We start from the raw sequence: 26,958 nt of genomic DNA on the forward strand, positions 1-26,958 counted from the left end.
CTAGCAGCCTGGCCTCTGCTGGTCTGTTGACCTGGGCAGGCTCAGCTCCCCGCTGCCCCCGGGCTCAGCCCCCCGACCCCTGCAGCCGGCGGATAGTAAGGCAGGAAGAGGCTCTCGGAGGCGCAGCTCCTCATGGCGCCATGCGTGTGTAGCAGCAGCCGTGGAAAGCGGTTGGTAAAGTACTGGACGAAGCTGTCGGGGACAGAGCCCAGCGTCCGCTGTACCTCCTCTGGGAGCTCCCTGTAGTGGTGCTTCTAGAGGGTCGGACCAGAGAGCGGGGGCTCAGCCGGACCAGTCCTCAGACCTCCCCACCGTCCAGGCCCCTCCCGAGCCCTGGAACACACCTTGTTCCTCACAGCACGAAGCAGGTCTCGCACCGACGTCCCCTTGTATGACCGGAACCTTCTCAGATCTGTGAGCAGGGAAGGTGTTGGCACAGCCGTTCCTGTGGGGCATCCCTTCGGCCTCCTGCCCCCCCCCCCCCCCCGAGTCTGGCCTCTACCTGTCTGCAGCGGCACCGAGATGTGCTTGTGCCAGTCACTCCGGACCACCTCGGAGCCTCCCGCCTCGAGCGCCGTCACCAGGGGCCCCTGCTCAGGCTCCTTCTCCAGCCAGTCACTGACATCCTAGGACCCACAGAGCTGCTGAACCTCCTGACCGGGATTGGAGGCCACAGGCCAGGAGGGTCCAATGGCTGGGGGTGTGCAGCAGCCAGAGCTGCTCGGCTCCAGGTAAAGGACTGTTGCCTCCTGTCGAGTGGAGCTTCTCTGCTATGCAGGGTCTAGTCCAACCTGTGACAGAGGCGCTGTTTTCCCCATTTTACAGATGAGCAAACAGGCTCAGTGACTCAAGGTCACAAGTGGAATGCACTGTCTGGGCCTGGGAATAGCATGAGAAACAACTAGGGCTGAAAGGAATGGGGTATGTTCTCACACCAGGGGCAGCTGAGCTTGGAAAGTGGTGCTGAGGAGGCCGTGCAGGGCTGAGAGGGCAGTGTTTGGGAGCCTGGGCTCTGTCTTGGTTTAAATCAAGGAGCTGGGCTGCCTGGAAGACAGATGAGTCTTTCCCCCAGCCAACCTGGTTTCCCTTGTTGCTCAGAACCCAAACTTTCTGAGGCCTCTCTCCAGATTTCCAACTGACCTGGAAGAACTGTAGCTGCTTTGCTCTGCTCCAAAAGAAGGGGTGGGCCAGTACCTGGTGAGCGGAGGGGCGAGCCTGCGGCAGGGGGCTGAGCATGGCCTCCACCAGGTTCCGGGCGACGACCTGGTCTGCAGGGATGAGAGGGAGGGGTAGCTTCAAGCCTGTCCAGCCTCTGCCTTGCTTAGCCCCTCCTCTGCCAGCCCAGGTCACCCTCACCGTGGGCCTCTTCCTCCAGGTGAGCCAGACAGGGAGCCCCCGCAAGGATGTTTGCCTGACGATAAAGACTCTCTCCGAAGGGGTGGCTGCCACTGGAAAGGACATAGTAGAACACGCAGCCTGCAGAGAAGATGTCCACTGCGCTGGTCTGGGGGCCAGAGGGACAAAGATAAGGAGGTCTCTGCTCCAGGGAGTCTGCCCGGCTGCGCTCTTCCCCAGGGCTGGTGCGGCAGCCTGGGATTTGGTTCAGGCTAGAACTCAAGGATGCTTCCCAAGGCATCTTTGTAGCCCTACATTCCCTCCCCTCTGCACTAGTGAAAGGGACGTGTGGTTTTCATTCAGAATCTTTGTGCCCACTGAGCCTCTAGTTTAGGTCTCCATCCTTCAGGTCTGGTGGGTGATGCTGACACGTCCGAGTGAAGCTGGCTAGGCATGAGGCAATAAGGCAGCAGTGGGGACTCTGATCTGGTACCAGCCCTGTCCATAGCTGGCTGCTGGCACTCAGCTGCAGCTGGTTCCCTTCAGGGGACTTTCTTGGGTGGCAGAGCTTTTGATTTTGCAAAAGAATCCAGAAATCTAGACATGTGGAATTTCCCAGATGTTAAAATGGTGGCCACAAATTTAAAAAATCAAAACCCGCGCAGGCTCCTAACATCAGTGCCCTGGTTCTTGGGCCTCCATGTTGTCACTTCTAGCTCTCTCGACTTCAGGGGTGGAGGTGACTGTTCTCCTTGTGTGTTACTCTCATCCATGCCTATGACTTCCCCCTCAACACTGACTCAAAAATCTATGATCCTGGGTCTCCAAGTGCCTCCGGGGGTCAGACACTGCTCTGTGCTCAGTTACATTAGCTCATGTGTGCGTGCTAAATCACTTCAGTTGCGTTTGACTCTGCGATGCTGTGGACAGTAGCCCGCCAGGTTCCTCTGTCCGTGGGATTCTCCAGGCAAGACTACTGGAATGGGTTGCCCATTATTCCTCCAGGGGTTCTTCCTGACCCAAGGATTGAACCTGCATCTCTTAACTCTCCAGCATTGGCAGGCAGGTTCTTTCCCACTAGCACCACCTGGGGAAGCCATTAGCTCATCTGATGCTCCCCCAAACCCTCCAATCTAGGTGGCTCTCCACTCTGGCTTCACAGTGAAGTCACTGGGGGTCAGTTACTGGGTGTAGGGCCTGGGCACTTGAATTTTTTCAAGCTACACCACAGTAGAGATGAAAACCATTTTCTAGCTCAGTGCTTCTCAACCTCGGGACTGTTGACATTTTGGACCAGATGATTCTTGGTCCTGGAGGACCGTCCTGTGCATTGGGTGTCTCATAAGCATCCCTAGCCTCTGACCACTAGGTGGCAGTAGCAACTTCTCTTTTCCTGCCAAGTGGGACGACCCAAAAGGTCTCCAGACATTGCCCAGTGATGGCAAAAGTCACCCCTGGTTGAGAACCACTGCCCTAGGGGAAAAAGGTAGGAGTTATCCCCACTTAACAGATGAAGAAACAGGCTAGGAGGAGTCACTGAAGGCCACAGAACGGGTGATCCAGAGCCCAGGCAGCAGAGGCACTGGGTGGGGAGGCATGCCTGCAGCCCGGGGTGGCAAGACTCACAGGGCTGTCTGGAGGCGGGACCTGCAGGAGCTCGGGCGCCATCCAGCCTTCTGTGCCCGGGATGCCTGAGCGGAGGCTGAAGCTGCAGCGGCCGGCGGGCAGCTTCTTGCAGAGGCCGAAATCTGAGAGGACCACTCTGCCCAGGCCCTGGCTGTCGGGCCCCGCAATGAGGACGTTGCCTGGCTTCAGGTCGCGATGCACTGTGAGAGCAGAGCAGAGCTGAGAGCTGAGGGGGCAGGCAGGGGCTCGGAGGGAGGCCGGGAAGGGCCGGTACCTATGTGTAGGGAATGCAGGTGAGCCAGGCCCGCCATCAGTTGCTGCAGCGCTATCCCGGGCTCCAGGCCCCAGCCGTCCGGCTCTGGGTGTTCCACGTACTGGGGAGCAGTGAGGGGCAGAGCGTCACCCGGCCGCCCAGGACCCCTGGCCCGGCTCCCACCCCGGAGCGCAGGCCTCACCTCCCGCAGCGAGGCCCGGCAGAGCTCCAGGGCGATGTAGTGGAACTGGGGTCCCCGCTCGGTGCAGAAGTAGCGGAGCACGTTGGGGTGCCTGTCTGACTCCTGCAGCAGCTGCACCTCCCGCCGGACCAGACTGAAGCACTCACGGAGGAGCCGCTTGACCGCCACGGCCCGCCCCTCAAACTGTCCCCTGGGTGGAGGTCCAGAGGGCAGACCAAAAGGGAATTGTTAGGATCCATGCCCACCTTGGGGATTCTTTGAAAGAGGTGCTCTCCTAGGGATAGTGGCCACCTCAGCCCAGTCTGCCACTCACCGGAAAACAAAAGTCCCACCAGCCCCGCGGCCCAGGACGTCCTTGGGGTTGAAGGAGATCTTCCCCACCACGGTGAGCTGCTCGGCTGTGGGGAGAGGAGTGGGGGTCTCAGGGGCCCTCTGCCCATGGCCGCCACCCTGCCCAGTCCAGACCCGTCCCCACAACCTCGATCTGTCTCCAGCCTCCCGCTTCCATGCCCCACCAGATGCCAGACAGGGTCCAGTGCCTCAAGCTACCGCTTACTCCAGGCAAGTGACCTAACCGTGGCGCCCCAGTTTTCTCATCTGTAAAGTGGGACTATGTCAAGGATCCTGCATAATATTACTGTGAGGATTAACGGAAAAAAGGGTGGGGGTGAGGTCTGCTCTGCTGTCCTCTTTTATCATTTTTCCCTCTTCTGGCATTTTCTGCCCAGGTTTCTTTCCTTTCCCCGCCTCCATCAGTTACTAATAAAATAAACGCTTTCGACTAAGCTGCTGCTGCTGCTGCTAAGTCGCTTCAGTCGTGTCTGACTCTGTGCGACCCCATAGACGGCAGCCCACCAGGCTCCCCCGTCCCTGGGATTCTCCAGGCAAGAACACTGGAGTGGGTTGCCATTTCCTTCTCCAATGCATGAAAGTGAAAAGTGAAAGTGAAGTCTCTCAGTCGTGTCCGACTCGTCGTGTCCTACCAGGCCCATGGGATTTTCCAGGCAAGAGTACTGGAGTGGGGTGCCGTTGCCTTCTCCTCAACTAAGCTATTAGCTTCAAATAGGAAAGTGAATTTTGGCAGCCAGAAGCATGAGGAAGGTGAAGGCTGTGGCAGAAAAGACTGTCCTGGGTGGGGGGTTGCAGGGGGTGGGGAGCAGTGGGCATGTGGATGCTGAACTGTCTAGAATAAGTTCCAGGGCAGCAGGGAGCCCCCAGAAGGCCTTGGCTTCCTGTTACAAAGGGTGGGGTTGGATTTTCCTGGTGGTCCAGCGGTTAAGAATCCACCTGCCAGTGCAGGGGACACAGGTTCGATCCCTGGTTTGGGAAGATTCCACACGCCGCAGTACAACTAAGCTCAACTCTGCAACTACTGAGCCCATGTGCCTAGAGCCTGTGCTCCGCAAGAAGAGAAGCCACTGCAATGGAAAGCCCGTGCACCGCAACTAGAGAGGTAGCCCCCGCTTGCAGCAACTCAAGGAAGGCCTCAGGAGCAATGAAGACCCAGCACAACCAAAAATAAATAATTTTTTTTTTTCAAGAAAGGGTGGGTGGGATTGGCTCGGGTGAGTGGAGGAATTGGGCAGTTTCTGCTCTTCCTTTCGGGTCACCTGGGAGAGACCCCTCACAATGACCCAGGCACCGGGCAGGCTCCTGCTCAGCACCCAGGGGGCCCCATGCACGCAGCTACGTGCATCTTGTGCCTCTAGAGTTAGGTGCCCCTCCATGGCCCTGAGAACACTCTCCCTAGGAAGGGCTGCCAGCTTTAGTCTCTCTAATCAGCTCCAGGAAAAGCAAATGAAAATGAGCGTCAGGGATCTGTGAGCAAAGTATTAATCTGTCCCTCAGCACTGCTCTAGGTTATTTGCGTAAACACTCTCTGCTGATGAGAGGCAGGCAGTAAGTGAAATGTGTATACCCTGGACTCTCAGGAGTGTGGTCCTGGGACCGTGCTGGAAGCACATCACACACAGGTAAGCTGGGCCTGTCTCTCCGGCAGCTCAGAAAGCAGGGGCAGAGTTGCCGGAAAGCCTGTATGAACAAGCCCTGCTCAGCTGGCTCCAGGTGAGGGTCCCTGAGCACTTTCGGCTCCTCTTTTGTGCCGCTCTGTACCACTCGCTTGATTCCGCTGGTTCCCTGTCTTTTTGCATGTCTGCCTCCCCTGCCTGGATGCCCTTGGCATGAGGTGAACACTCGCTATGTGCTTTCTGGGTTAGATTCAGAACTAACTCTAGATTTAGGAGGACCCTCAGTGCTGGCAGGGAGGCCAGACTTCTGGCCATGAAGTTTTTGAATGCAGAAATAATGAATCAGGAGGCTCAGTCTGCACAAACATATTCACCATGATTTGCTCAGCCTTCTATATCATGATCATGGAGAAGCAACAAACGCAGGAGAATTTCTAAAGGAATCAAAACTTGTCACATGGTAGGGAAGTGATGTACGGTCAGAATCCCCTCTGAGATCCCCAGGAATATGTGATGCGCTGTGTTGCTTCTTTTACACGGCTTGGGAGATCATTCAAGCCAGTTACCTACTTCATGGGCATTGCCAAAATTCAAACAGAGATACCATCCAAAAGTTGACCTGCTTTTGAGTTCCCAAGCTGCTACTTACTGGCTTTGTGAGTCTGGGGTGAGAGTGTCATGCACCTTTCTGCCTTCAATTTCCTCTTCTATAAAGTCAGCATGATAGTATCCACCTTGTGAATATGAGTTCATACATGCACAATATTTAGAACAGGGCCCAGTGTACAGTAAGTGCTATATAAATTTTAGCTCTCAGTTTTAGCTGGTTGTGCCAGCTTGACTGTGCCTATTTGCTGCTGAATGTACCATGTAGCCAGCACTCCTGGAGGACACCCTACCAAGCACGTGTAGATGCATTTGTGGAGGTTAAATGAGAGTGGGGCAGGTTTCCACTGCAGATTTTGTGAACCATGAAAAGGCCCTGAGGAACATTCCTTTCCTGGGCTGCCACAGGTGTGGAGGGCTTTTTTGGAGAGTGGTTCTCAAAGCTTTCCTGCCATCTGCCACATGTGTTTATTTGACTCTCCCTGCATGAAAGATTTTTATACACTGGACTCCAAATGGCTACATATTGAATGGGCAAGTCCCAGCCATTAACTCTGCCTAAACCTCATACCTGCTCAGCACATATTCACTCTGCACATATTTATTAAGAGTGCTGTCTAATCTAAGAATCTTTGGTGGCCAGTGTCAGCGACTAACTCAACAGATAACTCCTGAGTCAAGCTCTGGGTCCAGACTGCAGCAATAAGCAAGGCAGGCTTAGCCCAAGCCCCTGTTCTCCAGTTTGCCACAGTCCCCACCACTCCCTATTCTCTCTCCTATGTGACTGCTTCACTTCTTTGCTTTATCCACTTGACCTACCCGGAAGCATGAGTTTGCAACCCTCTTTTCAGCTTCCAGAATGTGCAGCCTGCTTTCTCGCATCTCTGAACCTTCACCTGTGCTCTTGGGGCCACCTGGAGGATTCCTGCTCCACTCTGCCCTGCTCACCTGGGTAATTCCTTCTTCTCTTTGGGGTCACAGCCTAGACTTCACTTTGAGGCCACTTCCTATGTCCCCACATCGGGGCTCCATGAGCCTCCTCTGTGTTCCTACAGCTCCCTGTATCCTTCCATCCCCATCACAGCATTTATCACAGCACTTAACAATTACCTGTCCCTTCCATGCTTTCCTAGAAGTTATGAAAATACTGAAGTAAAGCTTATTAAAAGTTTAAAGAGAGTAAAAGAAATTGAAAGGTTTCTTTTAAAGTGCAGAGGGAACTCAATATTACATAGAGATTGTTACCACTGAATTTTGTCACAAAATGACCACGCTCTAGCTGGGTATTTTATTTTCTTGGATTCTTGTCCTGAAGCACTGATAATACTTTGGTTGTTTTTTTCACAGTGAGTAAAATTTAAGTATTTCATATAACAGGGGAGCCTGGATGAGCCAGGGTTGGAATTCAACATCCTCTTCTCTCTTCCTCTGTGGGTTAGTGGTATCTACAGACCCACGAGGGGACTGAGGAGATGCCTAGGGGAAGGAATTCCATCCCATCTGTAACTGGGTCTAGTAGACTGTGGTGGTGAGGGACAGTAAGGTCTTTTGACAAGAACCACCTGGGAAGACGTGGAGTCTGGGTCATCTGGGGAAAGACTTGGCTTGAGTCAGAAGGTCCAAGAAGAAGTGCTTCAGGGTGTGATGGAATGTTGTGTGGACCCACTCAGAGCCAGGAAAGTGACCGGAACGGCAACCTTCGGGGCTCAGGCAACTCTGCGGTGGGGGGCTTTCTACAGGAGCTGAGCCCCCAGGAAGGAAGCTGCCTTCCTCAGCACAGGGTGGAGGGGCAAACACAGGTGGAACTTCGGAAGCAGCACAGGAGCATCCCACCGAATGTGGGGCGGACTTCAGGCTGAGTTAGCTCCAAGGTAGGAGGCAGTGGCTTGAGCAGTGCCAAAGAAGCAGGAGAGAAGCAGCCTGGACTGACCAATAAAAGCACACGGAAGCTCCCCTGGGGCATCCCACAGGTTCCAGAGGAAGCTTGAAAGGGCTTCATTATAGGATGAAATTGAGAGAAGAGAGGAAAAATGTAAAAAAAAAGCCCTAAAGAGAAAAGGAACCAAAGGGTACCTAGGTAATTTACTATTATTATTATTATTACCTAATATGATATTCTTTTAACACATATTAATAACATCAGCTTGGCATGATTTAATAATAGTGGTGATGTCATATGAGGTGATGTAATGGAGTAGGTGTTATCATTCCCACTTGACAGATGAGAAAACTGAAGGTCAGGGTAGTCAAGCAATTTATCAAAATTAACAGTTAGAGGACTTAGATCTATACCAGTTCTATCTGTATCCAGGGTCCCTGAACATAAAGACAACAGCAAAAATGATGGCAAACATTTCCAGAGGGCTCCACTACACAGCAGGCACTATTCAAAGTTCTCTCCTGTTAACTCTTTTAGGGTCGGCTTCCCTGGTGGCTTCATGGTAAAGAAGCTGCCTGCCAAGTCAAGAGACGTGGGCTGGATCCCTGGTCAGAAAGACCCTTTGGAGAAGGAAATGGGCAACCCACTCTGGTCTTGTTGCCTGGGAAATCCCATGGACAGAGGAGCCTGGTGGGCTACAATCAATGGGGTCACAAAAGAGTCAGACACAACTTGTTCAGTTCACAGATTGAACAACAGCAGTTGTTGTTCCAGTAATCTGATTTTGGAGCTAAACCTGCCTCTCTCTTTTCTGTCCCTGACTCTGTCCTTTCTTGTTCATGTGAGCTCACCTTCAGGGTCTTCCAGTGGCTGGCCTTGCTCTGGGGGATTCTGAAGCCCCTTCTGGCTCTGAAGGGTGGCACTGGAGGGCTGGGGCTGAGCATCCTGTGAAATGTGAGAAGGGCCTGCAGGTGCCAGGGGAGCCTGGTGCTGCTGCTTCTCTGCCAACTGCTGCTGCTGCTGCTGCTGAAATATGGGGGCTGAAGAGAGCTCGGCCCTGGCCAGCCCTACCCCATGATGGGTCCAGAGGCTGTGCCTGAGATGGCCGGTCCCTGGAGCATTGACATAAAGAGCACAGTATCGAGGGCCCTGGGAGCTGCTACGAGGAAGGTAGGGGATAGAACTGGACCTGGGTGAGGGAGAAACTCGCTAAGTGGTCTTGGAGAGGGGCAGAGTTCCTCTAGGAAGACCATAAGATGGACCTAAGGTCAGAGGTGATGGGCTTACCTGCCTCATTAGGAAGAGAATCCATCCTCCCAGGAGGAGAGCAGTGAGACTGGCTGCCAGCAGGTCTTGGGGTCCCAGGCCTGGATACAGCTCTGAGGTTTTCTTCTCAGGATGCAGCTCCAGGTCCGGAGGTTCCTCCCGGCTCAGGCTCAGGAGCTGAGGACAAAGGGGCTGTCACTCTCAGCAGCCCCTCCTGCTATGGAACCCCTAACCCTTATTCATTACGCAGTACAGGCCTGGGCTTAGCTGAAGGGGTGGAGAGTGAGTGGTCTACATGATGGCAAACCTGGTGCTCTCCGTGGTGCTGAAAATTGTGGCGCCTCAGGAGACCTGGGGTGTCACTAAAAAACCCAGATACTCTTGGACATCACCAAAAAATACAAGTATCCGCCTCCAGAGATTCTGAATTCAGTGAGGTTGGAGTGGGCTCCTAGGTGATTCTGATGAGCAACCAGATTTGAGAATCATGTCATTCTGAGAACAGAGCATGCCTGTTCCTTCTAAACTTGAACTATTAGTGACTCTTGTCCAGTCCTCTCCCAGGAGGGTATACTTTTATAGTTTTTCCATTTTCATTTTCTCACTTGATAAATCTTTTGCCACCTCTAAACTGAGGAATAAAGAAAACCGTGACCTGTGTTTCACAATGTAGATAGCCAATTTGTAGATACACAATGTAGATTTCACAATGTAGATACCGTTTTGACACTTGTAACACTTTTTCTGGCAATAACAACAACAACAACAATCTTTCTTCTGAGAAACTGTGAGGTCAGTTGACCCACCTCAAACGTTATGCCTAGAAGCCTGAGGAAAAAGTCCAGGGCTGCCCCCCACCCCCGTGGCATCTCCCCACAGGTCCTCTGCCCATCGAGCACTGACCTCCAAGAAGAGTGTTGGAGCCTGGATGCTTTCTGAGGGTCTGGTCCCAGAAGCCCCACTCCCTGGGGTGGGATGGACTCTCAGCATGGTGGTGTGCAGGACTGGGGGTGGCTCATGGTGTCCTAAGGGGCAGGGACAAGGTCAGTGGGCTGAAGGTGTCCTCAGCCTTCTAGCTCAGAAGCTGGGCTCACAGGTCCTTTAAGTTTGGGTGGAAGGGGTCTCACCAATGAGAAGCCACTGGCTAGGGAGGGCCACGCTGCCCGAGGGGTATCTGACGGCAGTGCTAGGTGAGCCCCCTCGCTCTCCTGAGACCTGGAGGGTCACCTCCTCTGTGGTGGGGCCATCGGTGGGGGCCAGGGTCAGCCCACGAGGCTATGGCAGAAGATGGAGAGTCATGAGTGGTGGTGATGGGGGTTTCTCTCCTGCTTCATCCCCTCTTTCCAGCCCCTCAGAGGCCCTTTCTCACCACTAGGGCCACCCCAGCATGAACCAGTGCTTTAGAGACATAGAAGCCAGCTTCATCCTTTCCCACATACAGGGTCATCCTAGTGGGGGAGAGGAAAGGGGAGAAGAATGAGTGAAGGTGGAGGGCAGTTTCAGTCCCATAGGACTGGCGTCCTTATATTGTCCCCTCCCACACTTACTCTGGCCTGGGTCATGTGACTTTCTTTGACCAATGAGATAACAGCAAATGAGACAATCAGAGGCTTGAGAAATGCTTGTGCATGGGGGCTTGCCTTCTCATGGGGTTCTTTGGAACACCGAGACCACCACAAGAGGAAAACAAGGTTACTGTGTGGGGGTATGAGAGACCTTATTTGATACCCCATAGGCGAAAGAATCCACTAACTATGAGATAGGTGAGTGAAGCCATTCTAGATTGTCCAGGCAGAAAAGCACTCAGCTGACCCACAAAATCTTGAAAAATAAGAAATGTTCATTCTGAAGCCCTAAATTGGGGAATGATTGGTTATATAGCTAAAGCTAACTGATATAAACTCTACAGTGATTGCTTCTAAATCTGTTTCTAGCCCAGACCTCTTCTAGGAGCTCAGTTTTCTAAATCTGAACTCATCACCTCATTCCTTACCTGCTTCTCTTCCTACTCCCCTCTTCTTCCTCCTCCTCCTCCCCCAATTCCTCCTCCAGTGCTCCCTACCTTTGAAAACAACAGCACTCATGTGCTTCTAGAAACCTGATGGTAATTGGTGACTCCTTGCTCACAATCATCAAACTTTCTAATCACCAAATACTGTCTTTTCCTCTTAATATCTGTTAGCCTCCACTTATTTCCATCTCCAGTGCCTCCATCCTAGTCCAGACTGTCTTCATCTTCTGCCTGAACGAATGCAATGTTCTGTGCCTGCTTCCTCCCCACAGCACTAAGATGACTTAACACTGTCGCCAGTTATCTTTCTGAAATGAAAATATGATCAAATCACTTCTTTATCTAAAACCTTCCAATGCCTTCTCCTTAACCTTATCCTAAACCCTTCAAATGATCTGATAAGATACCTGTTTAACAGCCTCAGATCTTATTCTCTGCTCAGAGTTGTGCTCCAGCCTTGTTTTGTGAACTTACCCTGTTTCCTGGTTGCCATGATCTGTCTCTCTTGTTTTCTCTTCACCCTTTAGGTTTCAGCTTGTATGTCCCTTCCTCTAGGAAACTTTCTATGATTGCCTCCTGCCCCCAGTCTTGATTTAGGTGCCCTTTTATACATTCCCATGATACACTATACTTCTGTTATCTCTTCCCTTATCATACCATATCATGATTACCTCTTTACACCTCTGTCTCTTGCACTAGACTCTGAGATTTCTGTAGGTCAGGACACTGGCTATATTACTGTACTCCCAGAGTCTAGCAAGTGATTGCTATGTAGCAAGTGCTCAATTAATATTGGGAAAACCAACTGAATGAAAGGATAATCCCTGATTTTCCCAGTCTGTCTCCTGGCTCCCCAAGATGGGGACACCAAGGTATTCAGTGTTATAAGCAAGGGTCATTTTTAAGGTTTTTAAAAATCAAGAAACACATGCACCTGTGCGCTCAGTTGCTTCGGTCAAGTTCAACTCTTTGCGACCCTATAGACTGTAGTCCACCAGGCTCCTCTGTTCATGGGATTCTCCAGGCAAGAAATTGGAGTGGGTTCCCATGCCCTCCTCCAGGGGATCTTCCTGACCCAGGGATGGAACTCGCATCTCCTGCATTGCAGGCAAATTCTTTACCACTGAGCCACTGAGAAAGCCCCAATAAACACATAGTGCCTACCAATCAGAACAGATGCCAGCTGTAGCACTGGGGTGGAGATATGGAGGCCCTTCCTTGGCCAGATTTTACCCTATTAGTTGCTGAACAGTGAGGCTATCCAGGGGTCCTGGGAGCACATAGTGGGCATTCAGGGCACTGGTTATTTACCAAACTGTTTGAAATAATGTGACCCTTGGTCTAGCTATACTGGTCTGTCATGGTTGGACATCACACCTGCCCATTGGACCTGGGCTACACTGGTCAAAATAGTTCCAGAAGCTCCTCCCTGGCCCCCAGACATGGGTACTTACAGCAGCTGGGTGTCTAAGGCAGGGAAGTGGGTGGCCGTGTCCTGGAGGCCTGAGGCTGGCAGTCGGATGTGGCCCCAGCGGAGGGCGAGGAAGTGCAGGGTGTCTCGAGCCAGCGTGAGGTGGGGTAGCTGGCGCAGGTTTTCCTGATGCCATGTGTAGACGCCCACCACAGGGACGCCCAAGTCCTGCGTCCATAGCACCGCCCCGCTCCCTGGGTCCACGGTCAGCAGCAGACCCATCCCACAGGATGCCAGGTAGCTCATGTCTGCCGGGAAAGATGGTTGCAGAGATGTGGGCAGGGAGCCCTGCCCTGAGGCACTTTGGAGCATCTTGGGGTGGGGAAGCTGCTTTGAGGGTGGGCTGTCAGCAGGGCCCCTCAGGTGCGTGGAGGTCAAGTGAGATCACCTGGAGGCTTATCAGGACATGGGAAGTTCACTGGGTCACTTCGATCAGGCTCAATGGGACAGTTGTGTAAGATGTAGGGGTAAGCTGAGGTCATCCAAAGGCAACTCCAGTGTGAGAATAAGTCCTTGTCACTTAGGATGTGGGGAAGTCAGTCGTGGTCTGGCTGTTGATCAGTCAGGATGGTCTGGACACGTGTGGGTAGCATGGGAGTCATGTAGAATGTGAAGGGGGCTCAGCTAGGGGCCTTGTGGGTGTCACCTGTGACGTGTCAAGGTCGCCTGTGTGAATTCTCAGGTGGGATGGTGGAGTCAGGGTCTGGGATTGGCTTAGGGCACCTTTGGGATCATTCAGGCATTTAGGAAGGGCAGTTACTATTATTTTTTTAAACACAACATGATTATATTTTAATACACAACCAAAATACCCAATACCAGAATAAATTGATGGCAATAAAATACGGTGTTTCATTTACATTGCATGACAAATGGTTGACACCTTTAGTCATAAATGAATTCTTAGAAACCAATAACAAATATATTGATTTACTAAGGGAAATGAAAAAAAAATAACCCCAAAACTGAAGGAAATGAAATAACACAAGTGACTGCTATGGATTAAGCATATATGAAGATGACCGAGCTGAACAATAACAAGAAAAGCAATTTCTTTGTAATATTACATTACCCAAGATTAAAAATCTAACATTTGTACAGTTTTAGGAAGCATACCCCAGAGAAGGCAATGCCAACCCACTCCAGTACTCTTGCCTGGAGAATCCCATGGGTGGAGGAGCCTGGTGGGCTGCAGTCCATGGGGTTGCTAAGAATCAGACACGACTGAGAGACTTCACTTTCACTTTTCCCTTTTGTGCATTGGAGAAGGAAATGGCAACCCACTCCAGTGTTCTTGCCTGGAGAATCCCAGGGTCAGGGGAGCCCGGTGGGCTGCCATCTGTGGGGTCGCACAGAGTCAGACACGACTGTAGTGACTTAGCAGCAGTAGCAGCAGCAGAAAGCATATCCACACAGGAAAGGGCAGTCATTATATCAAGGGGGGTGGTGATTCTAGGGGCAGTCACTCAGGGTCATCTCTCATCTCTGTCAACACTGGGGGTCAGTTGGGACACACAGGGACTGCTCAGGTGTGCAGGGGTTGCTTGGGGGTCACTTGGGGTCTGGGGAGCACCCAGTGTGACCTGGCTGGGCTCACTGCAAGTGTGAAGGAGTCAGGATGCTGAAAGCTTCTCAGAGTACAGGAGGGTCAGAGGCTGCGTGTTGAGTGGGTGACCTAGGCTGTCCATCAAGAGGGTGTCATTCAGTATATGGGGTCCCTCAGGGCGTCAGATGGGTCTGAAGGTGGTGGCGCTTAGTTGTGGATGCCACTCAGGGTTCCTCGAGTGGGGGACCTTGCTCTAAGGTGGGGCCAGTGCAGGGAGACACTCACATTTACCAGGTGAGCCATCCACAGGGGGTGCGGAGTAGCGGCGGAAGGTGGTGTTCCAGCGCAGGGCCGGGGTCCTGGGGTCGTGCATGGTGACCGTGTACTCTGGGGACACCCAGAAGCCGGGTTACCAGGAACGCCCACGTGACGCTCCTCCCTGCCCCTCACCCGGGGGACCTCATTTTGCGGAGGCAGGGGCTTCCCGAGCACCCAGCCTGGAGGCCAGACTCTGTGAGCATCACCATGGCCGAACCAGCTTTGTTTTGTTACTGCCTTGTTCAGTGCTCGGTGATGAGTTTGTTGACCGACAGAGTGATTGACTGGCCCGAACGCAGCGTGGAGAGCAATTGCCAGGCCTGGGCGGAGCCAAAGCGGGGGCTGTCTAGAGCTTGGGGAGCCGCTGGGGTCTGACTCACGCGTCCGGCCGATGTAGAGGCGGGGGGTAGAGGGTCGCTCTGTGGTCAGCGTCATCTGCGTCTTCCCTGACTCAGGGTCCACCACAAACCAGGCATCCTGCTTCCGGCCTGTGGAGGGGGGAAGGGTGCCCGCTCTCTAGATGACCTGGAGAGGGTGTGCAGCCTGTCTGCACCGTGCCCTGCTGGCCCGGCTGGACCTCGGTCCCGTCCCTGCTGGACTAGGACCCCAGGCTGGAGGGATGCTTACCCGTGTAGAAGACGCCATCAGAGCTGCGACACGGGGAGGCGTGAACCAGCTCAGGGATGGTGAAGGGCAGCCTCTGTGGAGCGGGAAGAGCAGAGAAACACATGCAACCTATTCGCTGGGCACAACGTTGATCATATCCATTTCCCGAGAGGCTGAGTAACTTGGCTAATGTCACACAGCTGTAAGTAGAAGAGCCAGCTTCCAGAACCCACACAATTAACCACTCTGCTACACGACCTCCGAAGGAGCTGCAGTAAATCCCACCCCCAGTGCCAAGATGCCACCTGATCATGTGCTTCTGGACTAACAACCTCAGAAACACTCGCTGAGACTTGAAAATTTCAGCAGCCATGACGACCTCAGAGATGCTGGGGAACTGTGCCAGATTAAGGGACACCCAGGAGACAAGGCTGGCCTCCTTGGTGGCTCAGATGGTAGAGACTCTGCCTGCAATGCAGGAGACCCGGGTTTGATCCCTGGGTCGGGAAAATCCCCTGGAGAAGGGGATTTTCAATATTCTTGCCTGGGAAATCCTATAGACAGAGGGGCTGGTGGGCTACAGTCCATGTGGTTGCAAAGAGTCAGACACACCTTAGTGACTGACACTTTTACTTTCAAGAGACATGAGGACCAGATGCAAGGGGCGGTCTTGGTTCAAGTTCTGGACTGAAAACAATAAAGCACACCACTGGGACACTTGACAAAATTAATACAGGACTTCTCTGGTGGTCCAGTGGCTAAGAATCCACCTGTCAATGAAGAGGATACAGGTTTGATCCCTGGTCTGGGAAGATCCCACATGCTCCACAGTATCTAAGCCTATACACTGTAACAACTGAGCCTGAGTGCTCTGGAGCCTGTGAGATGCAACTAGAGAGTAGCCCCCACTTGCCACACAGCCAAAAACAAATAATTAATTAAAGTCTTTTAAAAGTGAAACATTAATATGGACCGTGGATTAGATAACACTATTGTCTCAATGTTAAATCTCCTGATTTTGAGAATTTACACTCAGGTTGTGTAGGAGAAAGTCGTTGTTTAGGAATACACAATGATACTTTAGGAATAAAGGGGCAGAATGTCTGCAATTCTTTCTCAAAGAGTTCAGAAAAAGAAATTTTATATATACACATGTAATAGTATCTATCTATATCTATAGATAAACACATGTGGAATATTATCTATCTATATCTAGTAAGATAGAATAATGTAAATTTTATATATACATGTTTAATATTATCTCCATATATCTATTAATATAGAATAATATAAATTTTGTATATATGAAAGTGAAAGTGCAAGTCACTCAGTCATGTCTGACTCTTTGCAATGCCATTGACAGTCCATGGAATTCTCCAGGCCAGAATACTGGAGTGTGTAGCCTTTCCCTTCTCCAGGGGATCTTCCCAACCCAGGGATCAAACCCAGGTCTCCCTCATTGCAGGCGGATTCTTTACCAGCTGAGCCACAAGGGAAGCCCAAGAATACTGGAATGGGTAGCCTATCCCTTCTCCAGCTGATCTTCCCGACCCAGGAATTGAACCGGGGTCTCCTGCTTTGCAGGCAGATTCTTTACCAACTGAGCTATCAGGGAAGCCCTTTATATACATACATACATACATATATATATATATATATATATACATATACACACATATATATACACACACACATACATGTAATATTATCTATATCTATCTACTAAGAGAGAATAATAGAGTGAAAGGGATAAGACATTAAAAAAGTTGATGCAGCTGGGTAAAGGGAATAAAGAATTGCTCTGTACTATCCTTGCACTTTTTCCTTAAGTTTGAAATTATATCAAAGTGAAAAAAAAATCCCCAAACTCCACATATAGAGCTCTTAGAAGACAGCACCCCAGGCACAAACATGTACTGAGTCAGGACAGACAACAAAAGAAGGCAATACAGCCTACAGTTGGCGTGTAAGGTTAGTGCTGTGATAGGGGAGCACAGAAGCTGAGGGTACCCGATGCAGATGTGAGGGACGGAAGGACTGAAGGAGGACGTTCAGCGATGCATTCATTAATTCAGTCATTTCACCTATTACTAGCTGGGTGCTGGGGCCCAAGTGCCTTTCTGCACAGAGTTACATTTCTGGTGTGTGTGATAATAAACAAAAATGACAATGCCGGGTAGTGGTTCAGTTCAGTTCAGTTCAGTCGCTCAGTTGTGTCCGACTCTTTGCGACCCCATGAATTGCAGCACGCCAGGCCTCCCTGTCCATCACCAACTCCCGGAGTTCACTCAGACTCACGTCCATCGAGTCAGTGATGGCATCCAACCATCTCATCCTCTGTTGTCCCCTTCTCCTCCTGCCCCCAGTCCCTCCCAGCATCAGAGTCTTTTCCAATGAGTCAACTTTTGCATGAGGTGGCCAAAGTACTGTAGTTTCAGCTTTAGCATGGGTAGTAACTGTTATTAAAACAAACTCAGAAAACTAGGATAGAGAGTGATTAGAGACGCTATTTCACATAGGGAGGCTAGAGAGTAAGAACTCAAGCCAAGGGAGTAGCGAGGCTCAGGAGCACGTGGAGGGCAGAGGGACAGAATGCTGAGACCACCGGCAGGGCCGCCTACTGAAGAGCCCAAGTGGCATGTTTGAGGAACAGCCAGTGCACTGGGAGTGGGGATGGAGAAGGGCAGACGGAAGTGGAGGCAAGCTGGAGGCAAGATCATGGGCTGGAAAGGAGTTTGGATTTTAAATTGGGCCTTGGGGGACGAATAGGAACCAGTGTGGGGAAGGGGAGCACGTTTCACAAATATTCTGGTTCTCCTTCTGGGCTCCTGGTGAGATTACCCGTCTTTTGTGCTTAAAGTGGGCACAGCCATGAAACCCATTTTAGCCGAAGGGAGGGCACAGAAGAAACCATGTCACTTTCTACATTCTTTGGTGCAGGAGAAGCCCAGGTTGAGAGAGAGCATCTGACAGCTTGGATCTGCAGAAGACCATGGTGGACAGAGCCCCTGAGGACCCACATGGGTCACACGGTGTGAGCAAGAGAGCAAGCCCTGTGGATCCACGGGGATGTGTGCGCTGTTACTGCAGCGAGCTGGAACCCAGGCAGTCTGGAACCCTATGGGGAAAAGGTGAAGGCCCAGAGCTGGCATATTCAAGAAATGAATCAGTGTGAGTGTGTGCACGTGTGTGTACACACAGGTGCCCGTGGGTGAGTGAAGACGCTGCAGGAGTGAGCTGGTCCTGATGTGCTTTGTTGGAGCGACTGGACTTTATCCCAGAGGCAGGGGAGTGATGTCACCGGTAGCCACACCTGCCCCGTAAGACCCGATGGTGGACACACAGCTGGATGAACAGGAGGTCTGCTCTCTGCCTCTCTCCTGGGAGACACACTTGTGTGGATCCCATCAGTGGGCGCCCTGTGCTCTGGCTTCCAGTGGAGCTGGGATAAGGGAAGGGGCAGGAACAGGGGGAGGGTTCCCTGGGCTCCTCTCCCAGAGTCATCGTGAGCTGGCTGTGCCTCTTTCCCAAAGGCCTCCTGTCATGCGGTTCTCTCCCCAAACCCCTTCCAGCTCCAGGTAGTGATAACTGCTCCCCCCACTGGCTTAGAGCTGATAAATAGCATCCCACAGTACGGGCCATAGGACTTGGCACCCTGCCTTCCAGTCTCCTCCCCTCGGCCCCATGGGTAGCTCAGTTGGTAAAGAATTCGCTTGCAAAGAAGGATATCCCAGTTCAACTCCTAGGTCAGGAAGATCCCCTGGAGAAGGGATAGGCAAGGCTACCCATTCCAGATTCTTGGACTTCTCTGGTGGCTCAGACAATAAAGAATCTACCTGCAATGAGGGAGACCTAGGTTCTATCCCTGGGTTGGGAAGATCCCCTGGAAGAGGGCATGGCAACCCACTCCAGTACTATTTGGGCAAACTTCGGGAGATGTTTTGGAGAGATGGCGAGGGACAGAGAGGCCTAGCATGCTGCAGTCCATGGGGTCGCAAAGAGTCAGACACGACTGAACAACAATAAGACTAGGCCCCCATCTTTGTAAGTAACCCCATTAATAACGTGTCCTTAATCTCTCCAGTAGGAGTGTGCTGTCTGTTTGCTGGGGCCTGCCTGTTGGACTTACCATGGACACACCAACATTTCTTATCAATTCAGTTTCCTAATCACAGAGTAAGCCCATCCTGGCAGGCCTCCCATGGCACAGTCAGAGCTCTGATACTGCTGGCCTCTGCGCTTGGCCACGTGACCAGCTTTGGCTGATGAGACATTAGTGAGCGTGATACAGGCAGCCTCCCTATCCAGGGGTTCTGCACCCACAGATTTAACCAATTGCAGATTGAAAATATTTTGGGGGGAAAAAAAAGGCTTCAGAAAGTTCCAAAGAGCAAAACGACTTTGCTGCACACCTGGCAACTGCTTACATGATATTTATGTTGTATTAGGTCTTATAAGTAATCTAAGATGATTTAAAGTATATGGGAGGATACCTTTAGGTTATATGCAAATACTGTGCCATTTTACATAAAGGATTTGAGCACCCTCTGATTCTGGTGGTGGGAGCTTGACCTGGAACTGATCCTCTGTGGATACTAAGGGATAAGAGAATAAGCAAAGCTTGAAAACTGCTCATCCCCTGGCTTTGCCCCCTCCTGCTGCTTCTGATTCCCTTGTTGATACCATGTGAACAAGTCCAGGCTTGTCTGCTTAAAGATGAGAGACCCCTGGCCTGGTGGCCCCTGTTAAAAGCCAGCCAACTACCAACCAGCTTTCAACAAAAGAGCCAGCTGACCGACAGCTGACCACAGATGCTTGAGCAAGACCACCTGGCTGAGTCCAGCAACTGTCATCCCACGAAAATGAGTTAAATAAACTGTCTGCATTTGAAGTTTTGGGGCAACATGTTATTTAGGAAAAAGTAACTGATACATGGGCTTCCCAGAAGTAAAGAATCCACTGGCCATGGTAGGAGACGCAGGTTCGATCCCTGGGCAGGGAGGATCCCCTGGAGAAGGCACCCCACTCCAGTACTCTTGCCTGAAGAATCCCATGGACAGAGGAGCCTGGTGGGCTGCAGTCAGTGATGTTGCAAAGAGCAGGGCATGGCAGCAACTAAACAACCACCTATACGTAGGTTTCCCCTAAAAACCCTCAGAGCCCCTGGAGAAGCTCCTGACACTCTCAGAGATCTGACAGCCTGCTGTACAGATACAGCCAGAGTCACCCCCCACTCCCAACCTCGACAGGCCCCTCCAGACCGCCTTGCCCTGGTGCTCTCAGACTTCATCCTCCGCAGGACACTCAGATTCTGTCCCTCAGTGCCCTGGCTATCAGAAGTCCTGATCCTCGCCCATCCAAGCACAGTACGAAACCCACCATCAATCCTTGTTGTTTCTGGGTCCCCAAGATGTACAGGCTGCCATCAGCTGGGTCTGAGAGAAAGACGGTCCTGTGGGGCAGAGGAACGGGAGGAAGGTTCGTTCACACCCCCTGATTCCAAGAGGGCCCTTTCCCTCCAACTTCTCTGCCTGTAGGAGCCCACCCCTGACAGGAGACGCCACAGAGCTCCAGACCCGAATTTCTTCCCTTCCTTCCAGCCCACGTGCCCTTCCAGGCAACCCTGGCTTCCTCATCTCCCAGCTGTCCATGCCTTGAGAAAGCCCAGTCCACTTACTCTGTGACGTACGTTGGCCCCTGGATGATGGGATCTGCAGGGACAAGGACACGACCATGAGCAGTCCCCTCCAGACTCTCCATTGAAAGGCATACCTCACATTGGTACTTACCGTGTGCCGGACACCAGGTGAGCATTTTGTCATGAGGGTAATGTAATACCTCTCCTGTAGGTAGGGTCGTTACCCTTGGCCCTATTTTACAGGTGAGGACATTGAGGCTCAGAGAGGTGAAGTGACTTTTCCAAGGCCACACAGCCTGGTAAGTGGTAAAGCTGACTGAAGACACCTGAGTATTGCATTCTAGACCCCATGCTCTTATCCTGAGGTGACCTCCCCCAGCTCGAGGTCCAAGGAGTGACAGCCCTTCTTTACCATCTTTCAGCGTCCACTTCAAGTCTCCGGTCTGCTTGCTCAGTGCGTGGAGACTTCCATCCAGGGTGGACACAAACAGGAGGTTCTCTGGTGTGAAGCTCTGAACCTGCAGTGGAAACAAAGCCACCTCTTCTGAGAGGCCTGGGACCACCCTAGTCCTTGTTCAGCAGGGACTCCCTGTCCCCCAGAGGGAAACGGAAAGAAGGATGGATGATTGGGAAAGCTGCTGGCTCCACCCCCTGATCTCCAAGACCCTAGAGAGGGGTGACAGTGGGAGCTGGGAGCCTGGCTCCTTTACAAAAGGACATCAGTGACTCTTACAGCCTCCCTAAGAGACTGATGCTTTTATTAAAAATTTTTATTTGGCTTAGCTGGATTTTAGTTGCAGCAAGAGAGCTTCCCTGGTGGCTCAGACAGTAAAGAATCCGCCTACAATGTAGGAGACTCAGATTCAACCCCTGGGTCAGAAAGATCTCCTGGAGAAGGAAATGGCAACCCACTCCAGTATTCTTGCCTGGAGAATTCCATAGACAGAGGAGCCTGGAGGATTATAGTCCATGGGGTCGCAAAGAGTTGGACATGAGTGACTAACACATTCACTTTCACTTGAGGGCTCTTGGTTTGGCACGCAGGATCTAGTTCTCTGATCAGGGATCGAACCCAGGCCCCCTGCATTAGGAGCACAGAGTCCTCAGCACTGGACCACCACAGGAGTCCAGAAAGCGGTGCTATTATTCTCACCACTGTACAGGTGAAGGAGACTAAGGCTCAGAAAAGTTAGGTAATCAGCCTAAAGCCACACAGATAAACGGCAGGACTGGGACTTGAACCACCATCTCTCTGGTTCCAGCACCTGGTCCCTTTCTCCTTGGCTTCACTGTCTGCCTCTCTGGGGATGATCCATTCTGCGCCCCCGCCCCCCAAACCGGCCCAGCTACTTTTGGTGCCAGCTTGCAGGGGGCCCCCTGGACCAAGGCTGGGGGTGGCCACAGTAGGGAGGCTGGCACTGCCCCAGCGCCTGGCCCCCGCTGGGCTAACTCACCTGCTCCAGCCCTTCCTTGAGCAAACAGGGTGGGGCTGAGCTCCTAGCAGGAACTCTAACATCCGGGTGGCCCTGCCGCACCTCTGCAAAGGCCACATCCTGCCCCTGGACCCTCAGGTTTGGGGGCAAGCCAATGGTTTTGGAGTAAAGTCAGGAAGCTGCCTCTGAGCCCTCTCTTTTCCCGCCCTGTTTTGTGATCTGCCACATGGCAGGAGGGAGACTGTCCTGGGCAAGAAGCCCCAGACTGAGTCCACGGTCGAGTTTTGTTTGACCATCAGGGGGTTTAAAATTTTGTCTACCAATTTCTAAAAATTGGAAAGATTTCACTTAAAAAGTCAAGTTTCTAATTTTTGTCATTTCTAGCTTTTTTTTTCTCACTTTCTTTTTCCCCGGAAACACCCAGTCTGGCCACACTGTGCTCATTCCTAGATGGCAACCATGGGGTGGGTCTCAAGCTGGAAGTGGGCCTGGGGTGGCACGAGCAGTTGCCTCTGTGTGCTTGTGTGTGTTAGTTGCTCAGTGGTGCCTGACTGCGACCCCATGACCTGTAGCCCGCCAGGATCCTCTGTCCATGGAATTCTCCCATCAAAAAGACCAGAATGGGTTGCCATTCCCTTCCCCAGGGGATCTTCCCCACCCAGAGATCAAACCTGGGTCTCCCAGGTTGCAGACAGATGCTTTACCGTCTGAGCCACTTGGGCACAGTTGCCTCTGGGAGGCCAATAGTCGTGCTGGGGGTTATAGGCTAGACTCCTGGGTTGTAGTCCTGGCTTTTCCCTCTCACTGCATTTCTGTAAGACTGGACTTTTCCGCTCCCGGCACGGTTGAACCAGATTCCCATAGGTCCAGCTTACTTATCCCAGAGGTTGTAAGTTCAGGGTCCAGTCCCTGGTAAGGGGGAGCGCTGTGATCCGCCTGAATTTGTCTGTAAAAATCGGTGTGTGGGCGCACTTCTCCACAGGGGACCTTTAAAGTTCCAAGGAAGCCGGGTTCCAGTTTTAAGAGGCCTGGCAGGAAAGCGAGGGCCCCCTCCCTCGGGCTGTTCCCTCCCCCCACACCCCCAGGCCGCAGGAGGGGCGGGGTGCTGGGTCCCCTCTGCAGCTCGTGGGGCAACTGACAACTCCCCCAAACGAGGAGGTTTTCTCCGGCAAGGGGCTGACTTGGGGGCACCCGGACTCGGGGGAGGGCGAGGCGCCCCCTGTGGCCCCGCCGCATCCCCGGACGCTGCGCCTCCGACCGGAGCTTGGAGGCTCCGCGGCCGCCCGCTTCTCACCTGGGGCCTGAGCGTCGCGAGGAGCGCCGCGAGCTGGAGCAGGAGCGGGGGCCACGGGCCGGACCCCCGGGCCGCGCTCGCCATAGCCCGCGTAGACGGCGGCCGCACGGCTGGCCCGGTCCCTCGGTGCCTCCGGGGAACCGCCCGGCCCCCGCCCGCCCGGAGGAGACTCCGCCCCAGGCTGGCCAGCTGGGCCAGCCGGGGCGCAACCTCAGCGGCAGTTTCCCTCCTTCCCCTGCCCTTCCCATCGCACTCACACCCGCAACCCCCGGACACCCCGCAAGGGATGTCTCCGAGCTTTCCTGGGAAAGGCATTTTCCCAACGGAGGCCCTTATGGAGAATTTCCCACCTGCCAAATATTGTTCCAAGTGCTTTTACATCCGTCATTAACTCACTGACTCTTCATGGCACTTGCAAGGTAAAAGCTGAGGCTCAGAACTCGGATTCGAACTCAGATGTCTGACCTCAGAGCTTGTGCTGTTTGTTACTATGCTAGTGGCCTCTACCGAGAGATGATGAAATACAAATCAATTACTCATTCAATAAATATTTATTACGTTAAATTAATTAAATTAAATATGTAATCTCAGCCTGGGAAGCAGGAAAGATAAAGTCCCTGTTTTCACAATACTTACAGATTCCTAAGCGTTAGATGGGCCTCCCTGTTGGCTCAGGAGTAAAGAGTCCACCTGCAATGCAGGAGATGTGGGTTCGATCCCTGGGTCAGAAAGATCCCCTGGAGAAGGAAATGGCAACCCACTCCAATATTCTTGCCTGGGAAATCCCGTGGAAATCCCTCATTGCCTTCTCATATAGTTTCCCCATCCCCAGCACTTGAGCAAGAATTCCTGTCTCTTGCTTTGTTTTTAAGAACCTACCAGATCTAAGACATCCTCTAACCATCAATATGGTTAGCTTTGGAAAACCCAACTGCCTTATGGTGCAAAACTTCTTTTAGAAATAGGTACATCATGAATCCTTTGGTTCACTTGGTTACTCCCTCATGCTTAGCTGGTCCAAGACCCCCAAATCAGCATAATAAACTTAACTCCATAACAAAAGTGACTGTCATTCTAGAAACCACCCCAAGCTACTGAGCCAGTTGATCCTGCCTTTATGCTTTACATTTTGTACTCTGCACATCTGTTTTAAAACGTTCATTGTGTTTCTTAATTATGCTTGGGTTTGTAGGACTTTCTCATGTGATAAATTTGACTTACATAGAACACAAACAAGTGAACTGGTTTAGGTAATTTGTGTATGTAATGATATAAGTCACACATTCTACAAACTTAGTAAAATTTTAAAAAATCTATAAATTAGAAAACTCATTCATGTTTTCACCTCTTGGAAGCACAGCATCTCTGTTAACATTCTGTTTTTATTTCCCCCAGCGTTTTTTTTTTCCCTGTGCCTATACGTCTGGTGGGTACTGTGTTGAAATATTAACAATGTTTTCCCCACCAGAGCTTCTTTTTCCCCCTGACAGCCCTTCTCCTATTTGAATGAGGCTGCCCTGACTCTGTTGCCTCAGAGAAGGGATGAAGAAGCAGAAAGAGAAAAAGACGCTTCTTTTACCTTTTGAGTACTTCTGTAAATCATGGCATGAACCTAGATTTAAGAGAATGAAGAATGAGAGTAGAACGGAGTCTCCAGACACGAAGAGGAAGGAGGAGTAAGGGATGAGAAGATGTTGCAGGTCCCTGGGAAAAGGGTATCACTCTGTAGCCCCTTCACTCAAGAAGAAGACCCCACGTAGACACTTGGGATCCAAGTGCAAGGGGATCTGTGTCTTAATTCCTGGATGGAAATGCTGCGTGCTGTGTCTTGACAGAGGGGCGCTAGGGAGGTTCCCACTGCCTAGTGTGATAGGGAGGTGTGGGCATGTGTGTGCTCAGTCATGTCCGACTCTTTGCGACCCCATGGACTGTAGACTGCTAGGCTCCTCTGTCCATGGAGTTCTCCAGGCAAGAACACTGGAATGGCTACCATTTCCTCCTCCAGGGGATCTTCCTGACCCAGGGATTGAACATGGGTGTCCTGCATTGGCAGATGGATTCTTTACCATATGAGCCACCTGCTGGAGGGAGGAAGAGGGAGAGAGACAGAGAAGGAGGGGGAAAGACTCTTCAGAAAGAAAAGCGGGACAATGCAGCACAGGCCGGTAAGGACAAGAGACAGGACGCAGGGAGACCATGGCTGTCTCAGGGGATGGCAGCTGGGACAAGGACTCGGGACCCTCTCGCTTCCTGGCACTGTGTCGGCTCTACTGAATTTAAACCCATCCTGGAGAAAAGCTGGGAAAAGCCAGATGGAAATGAATTTCTTCCACCTGGCACAAAGGGAACATTTATTCACCACACCTCGGTTTGTGCTCTGCTTCTGGACACGTACATAAACCAATAGCCTTCCTCCATTCTAGCAAAAGAATGGAGGAAACAGGATTAGTAATGGGAAAAATATTCCAATCATGATAGCAGTAAGAAGGAAGTCCATAAGAATAAATTTAACTAGAAAGGCACAGTACCTATATGAAAACTGTAAAATCTTATGAAGGCAATAAAACAAAATGTGAATACATAAAAAGATATGGCTGTATGAGAAGATTTAAAATGATTAAAATATCTATTCTCTAAATTAAATTGTAAGTATTAAGAAATTCTATTATTGCTATATTGAATCTATTTCATGGTCTTTAAAACTGGACTAAAATAGAGATTATATATAAGAATAATGCCTGAGAGTAGTCAAGAGAAGTGTGGCAATGAAGACTAATGAGAAGGGGGCTTGTCTTACCAGATATCAGAACATACTGTAAAACTAGAGTTATCAATATAATTTCAGCACAGGAATTGACAAATACAAAAATACATCAATGGGATCAAATAAAGAATCCAGAAATATATATCAGCATATGTGAGAATTTAATAAATGATAAAGATAATATTTTAATTCATTGGAAAATTTAATAAATGCCATGGCATAATTATCCATCGGGAAGAGAGTAAATCTTTTTCATTCTTTTTTGAAAAATAGATTTTATTTTTTACAACAGTTTTAGGTTAATAGCAAAATTGAATAGAAGGTCCAGAGATTTCCCATATACTTCTTACAATTGTATAGCTGTTCCCATTATTAACATCCTCCACTAAAATGGTAAAAGTGATAAACCTACACTGACCCATCATTATCACTCAGAGTCCACAGTTTAGAGTTGATGCTTGCATTATATATTCTATGAACTTGGACAAATGGATAGTGACATATATCCACTGTTACAGTATATTTTCACTGCACTAAAAGTCTTCTGCACTCCACCTATTCATTTCTCTCTCACCTCCCCAAAATCCCTGGCAACTGCTGATATTTTTACTGTCTCCATAGTTTTGCTTTTTCCAAAATGTCATATAGTTGGAATCATACAATATATAGCATTTTCAGATAGACTTTTCTCACTTAGTAATATGCATTTACGTTTCCTTACGTCGTCTCATGGTTTGATAGCT

At 51.0% G+C, this 26,958-nt stretch overlaps 1 protein-coding gene across 1 annotated transcript; it reads right to left on the reverse strand.

Annotated features, from left to right (window-relative positions):
- Positions 1-41: 41 nt before the first annotated feature.
- ERN2 (endoplasmic reticulum to nucleus signaling 2) lies at positions 42-23,535 on the reverse strand. Its single transcript, XM_040266613.1, has 22 exons — positions 23,452-23,535; positions 21,137-21,242; positions 20,764-20,797; positions 20,466-20,538; positions 15,108-15,180; positions 14,861-14,968; positions 14,448-14,549; positions 12,600-12,864; positions 10,504-10,582; positions 10,262-10,409; positions 10,038-10,159; positions 9,156-9,311; positions 8,720-8,888; positions 3,730-3,814; positions 3,417-3,606; positions 3,236-3,335; positions 2,962-3,161; positions 1,357-1,504; positions 1,141-1,268; positions 503-626; positions 345-412; positions 42-254 (listed from the first exon to the last, which is right to left on the reverse strand). Exons 1-22 carry the CDS (start codon positions 23,533-23,535, stop codon positions 42-44), a joined length of 2,775 nt encoding a protein of 924 aa, XP_040122547.1.
- Positions 23,536-26,958: the final 3,423 nt, after the last annotated feature.

The sequence above is a fragment of the Oryx dammah genome, unplaced genomic scaffold (genome assembly GCF_014754425.2).
Source record: "Oryx dammah isolate SB20612 unplaced genomic scaffold, SCBI_Odam_1.1 HiC_scaffold_2, whole genome shotgun sequence".
Lineage (NCBI taxonomy): Eukaryota > Metazoa > Chordata > Mammalia > Artiodactyla > Bovidae > Oryx > Oryx dammah.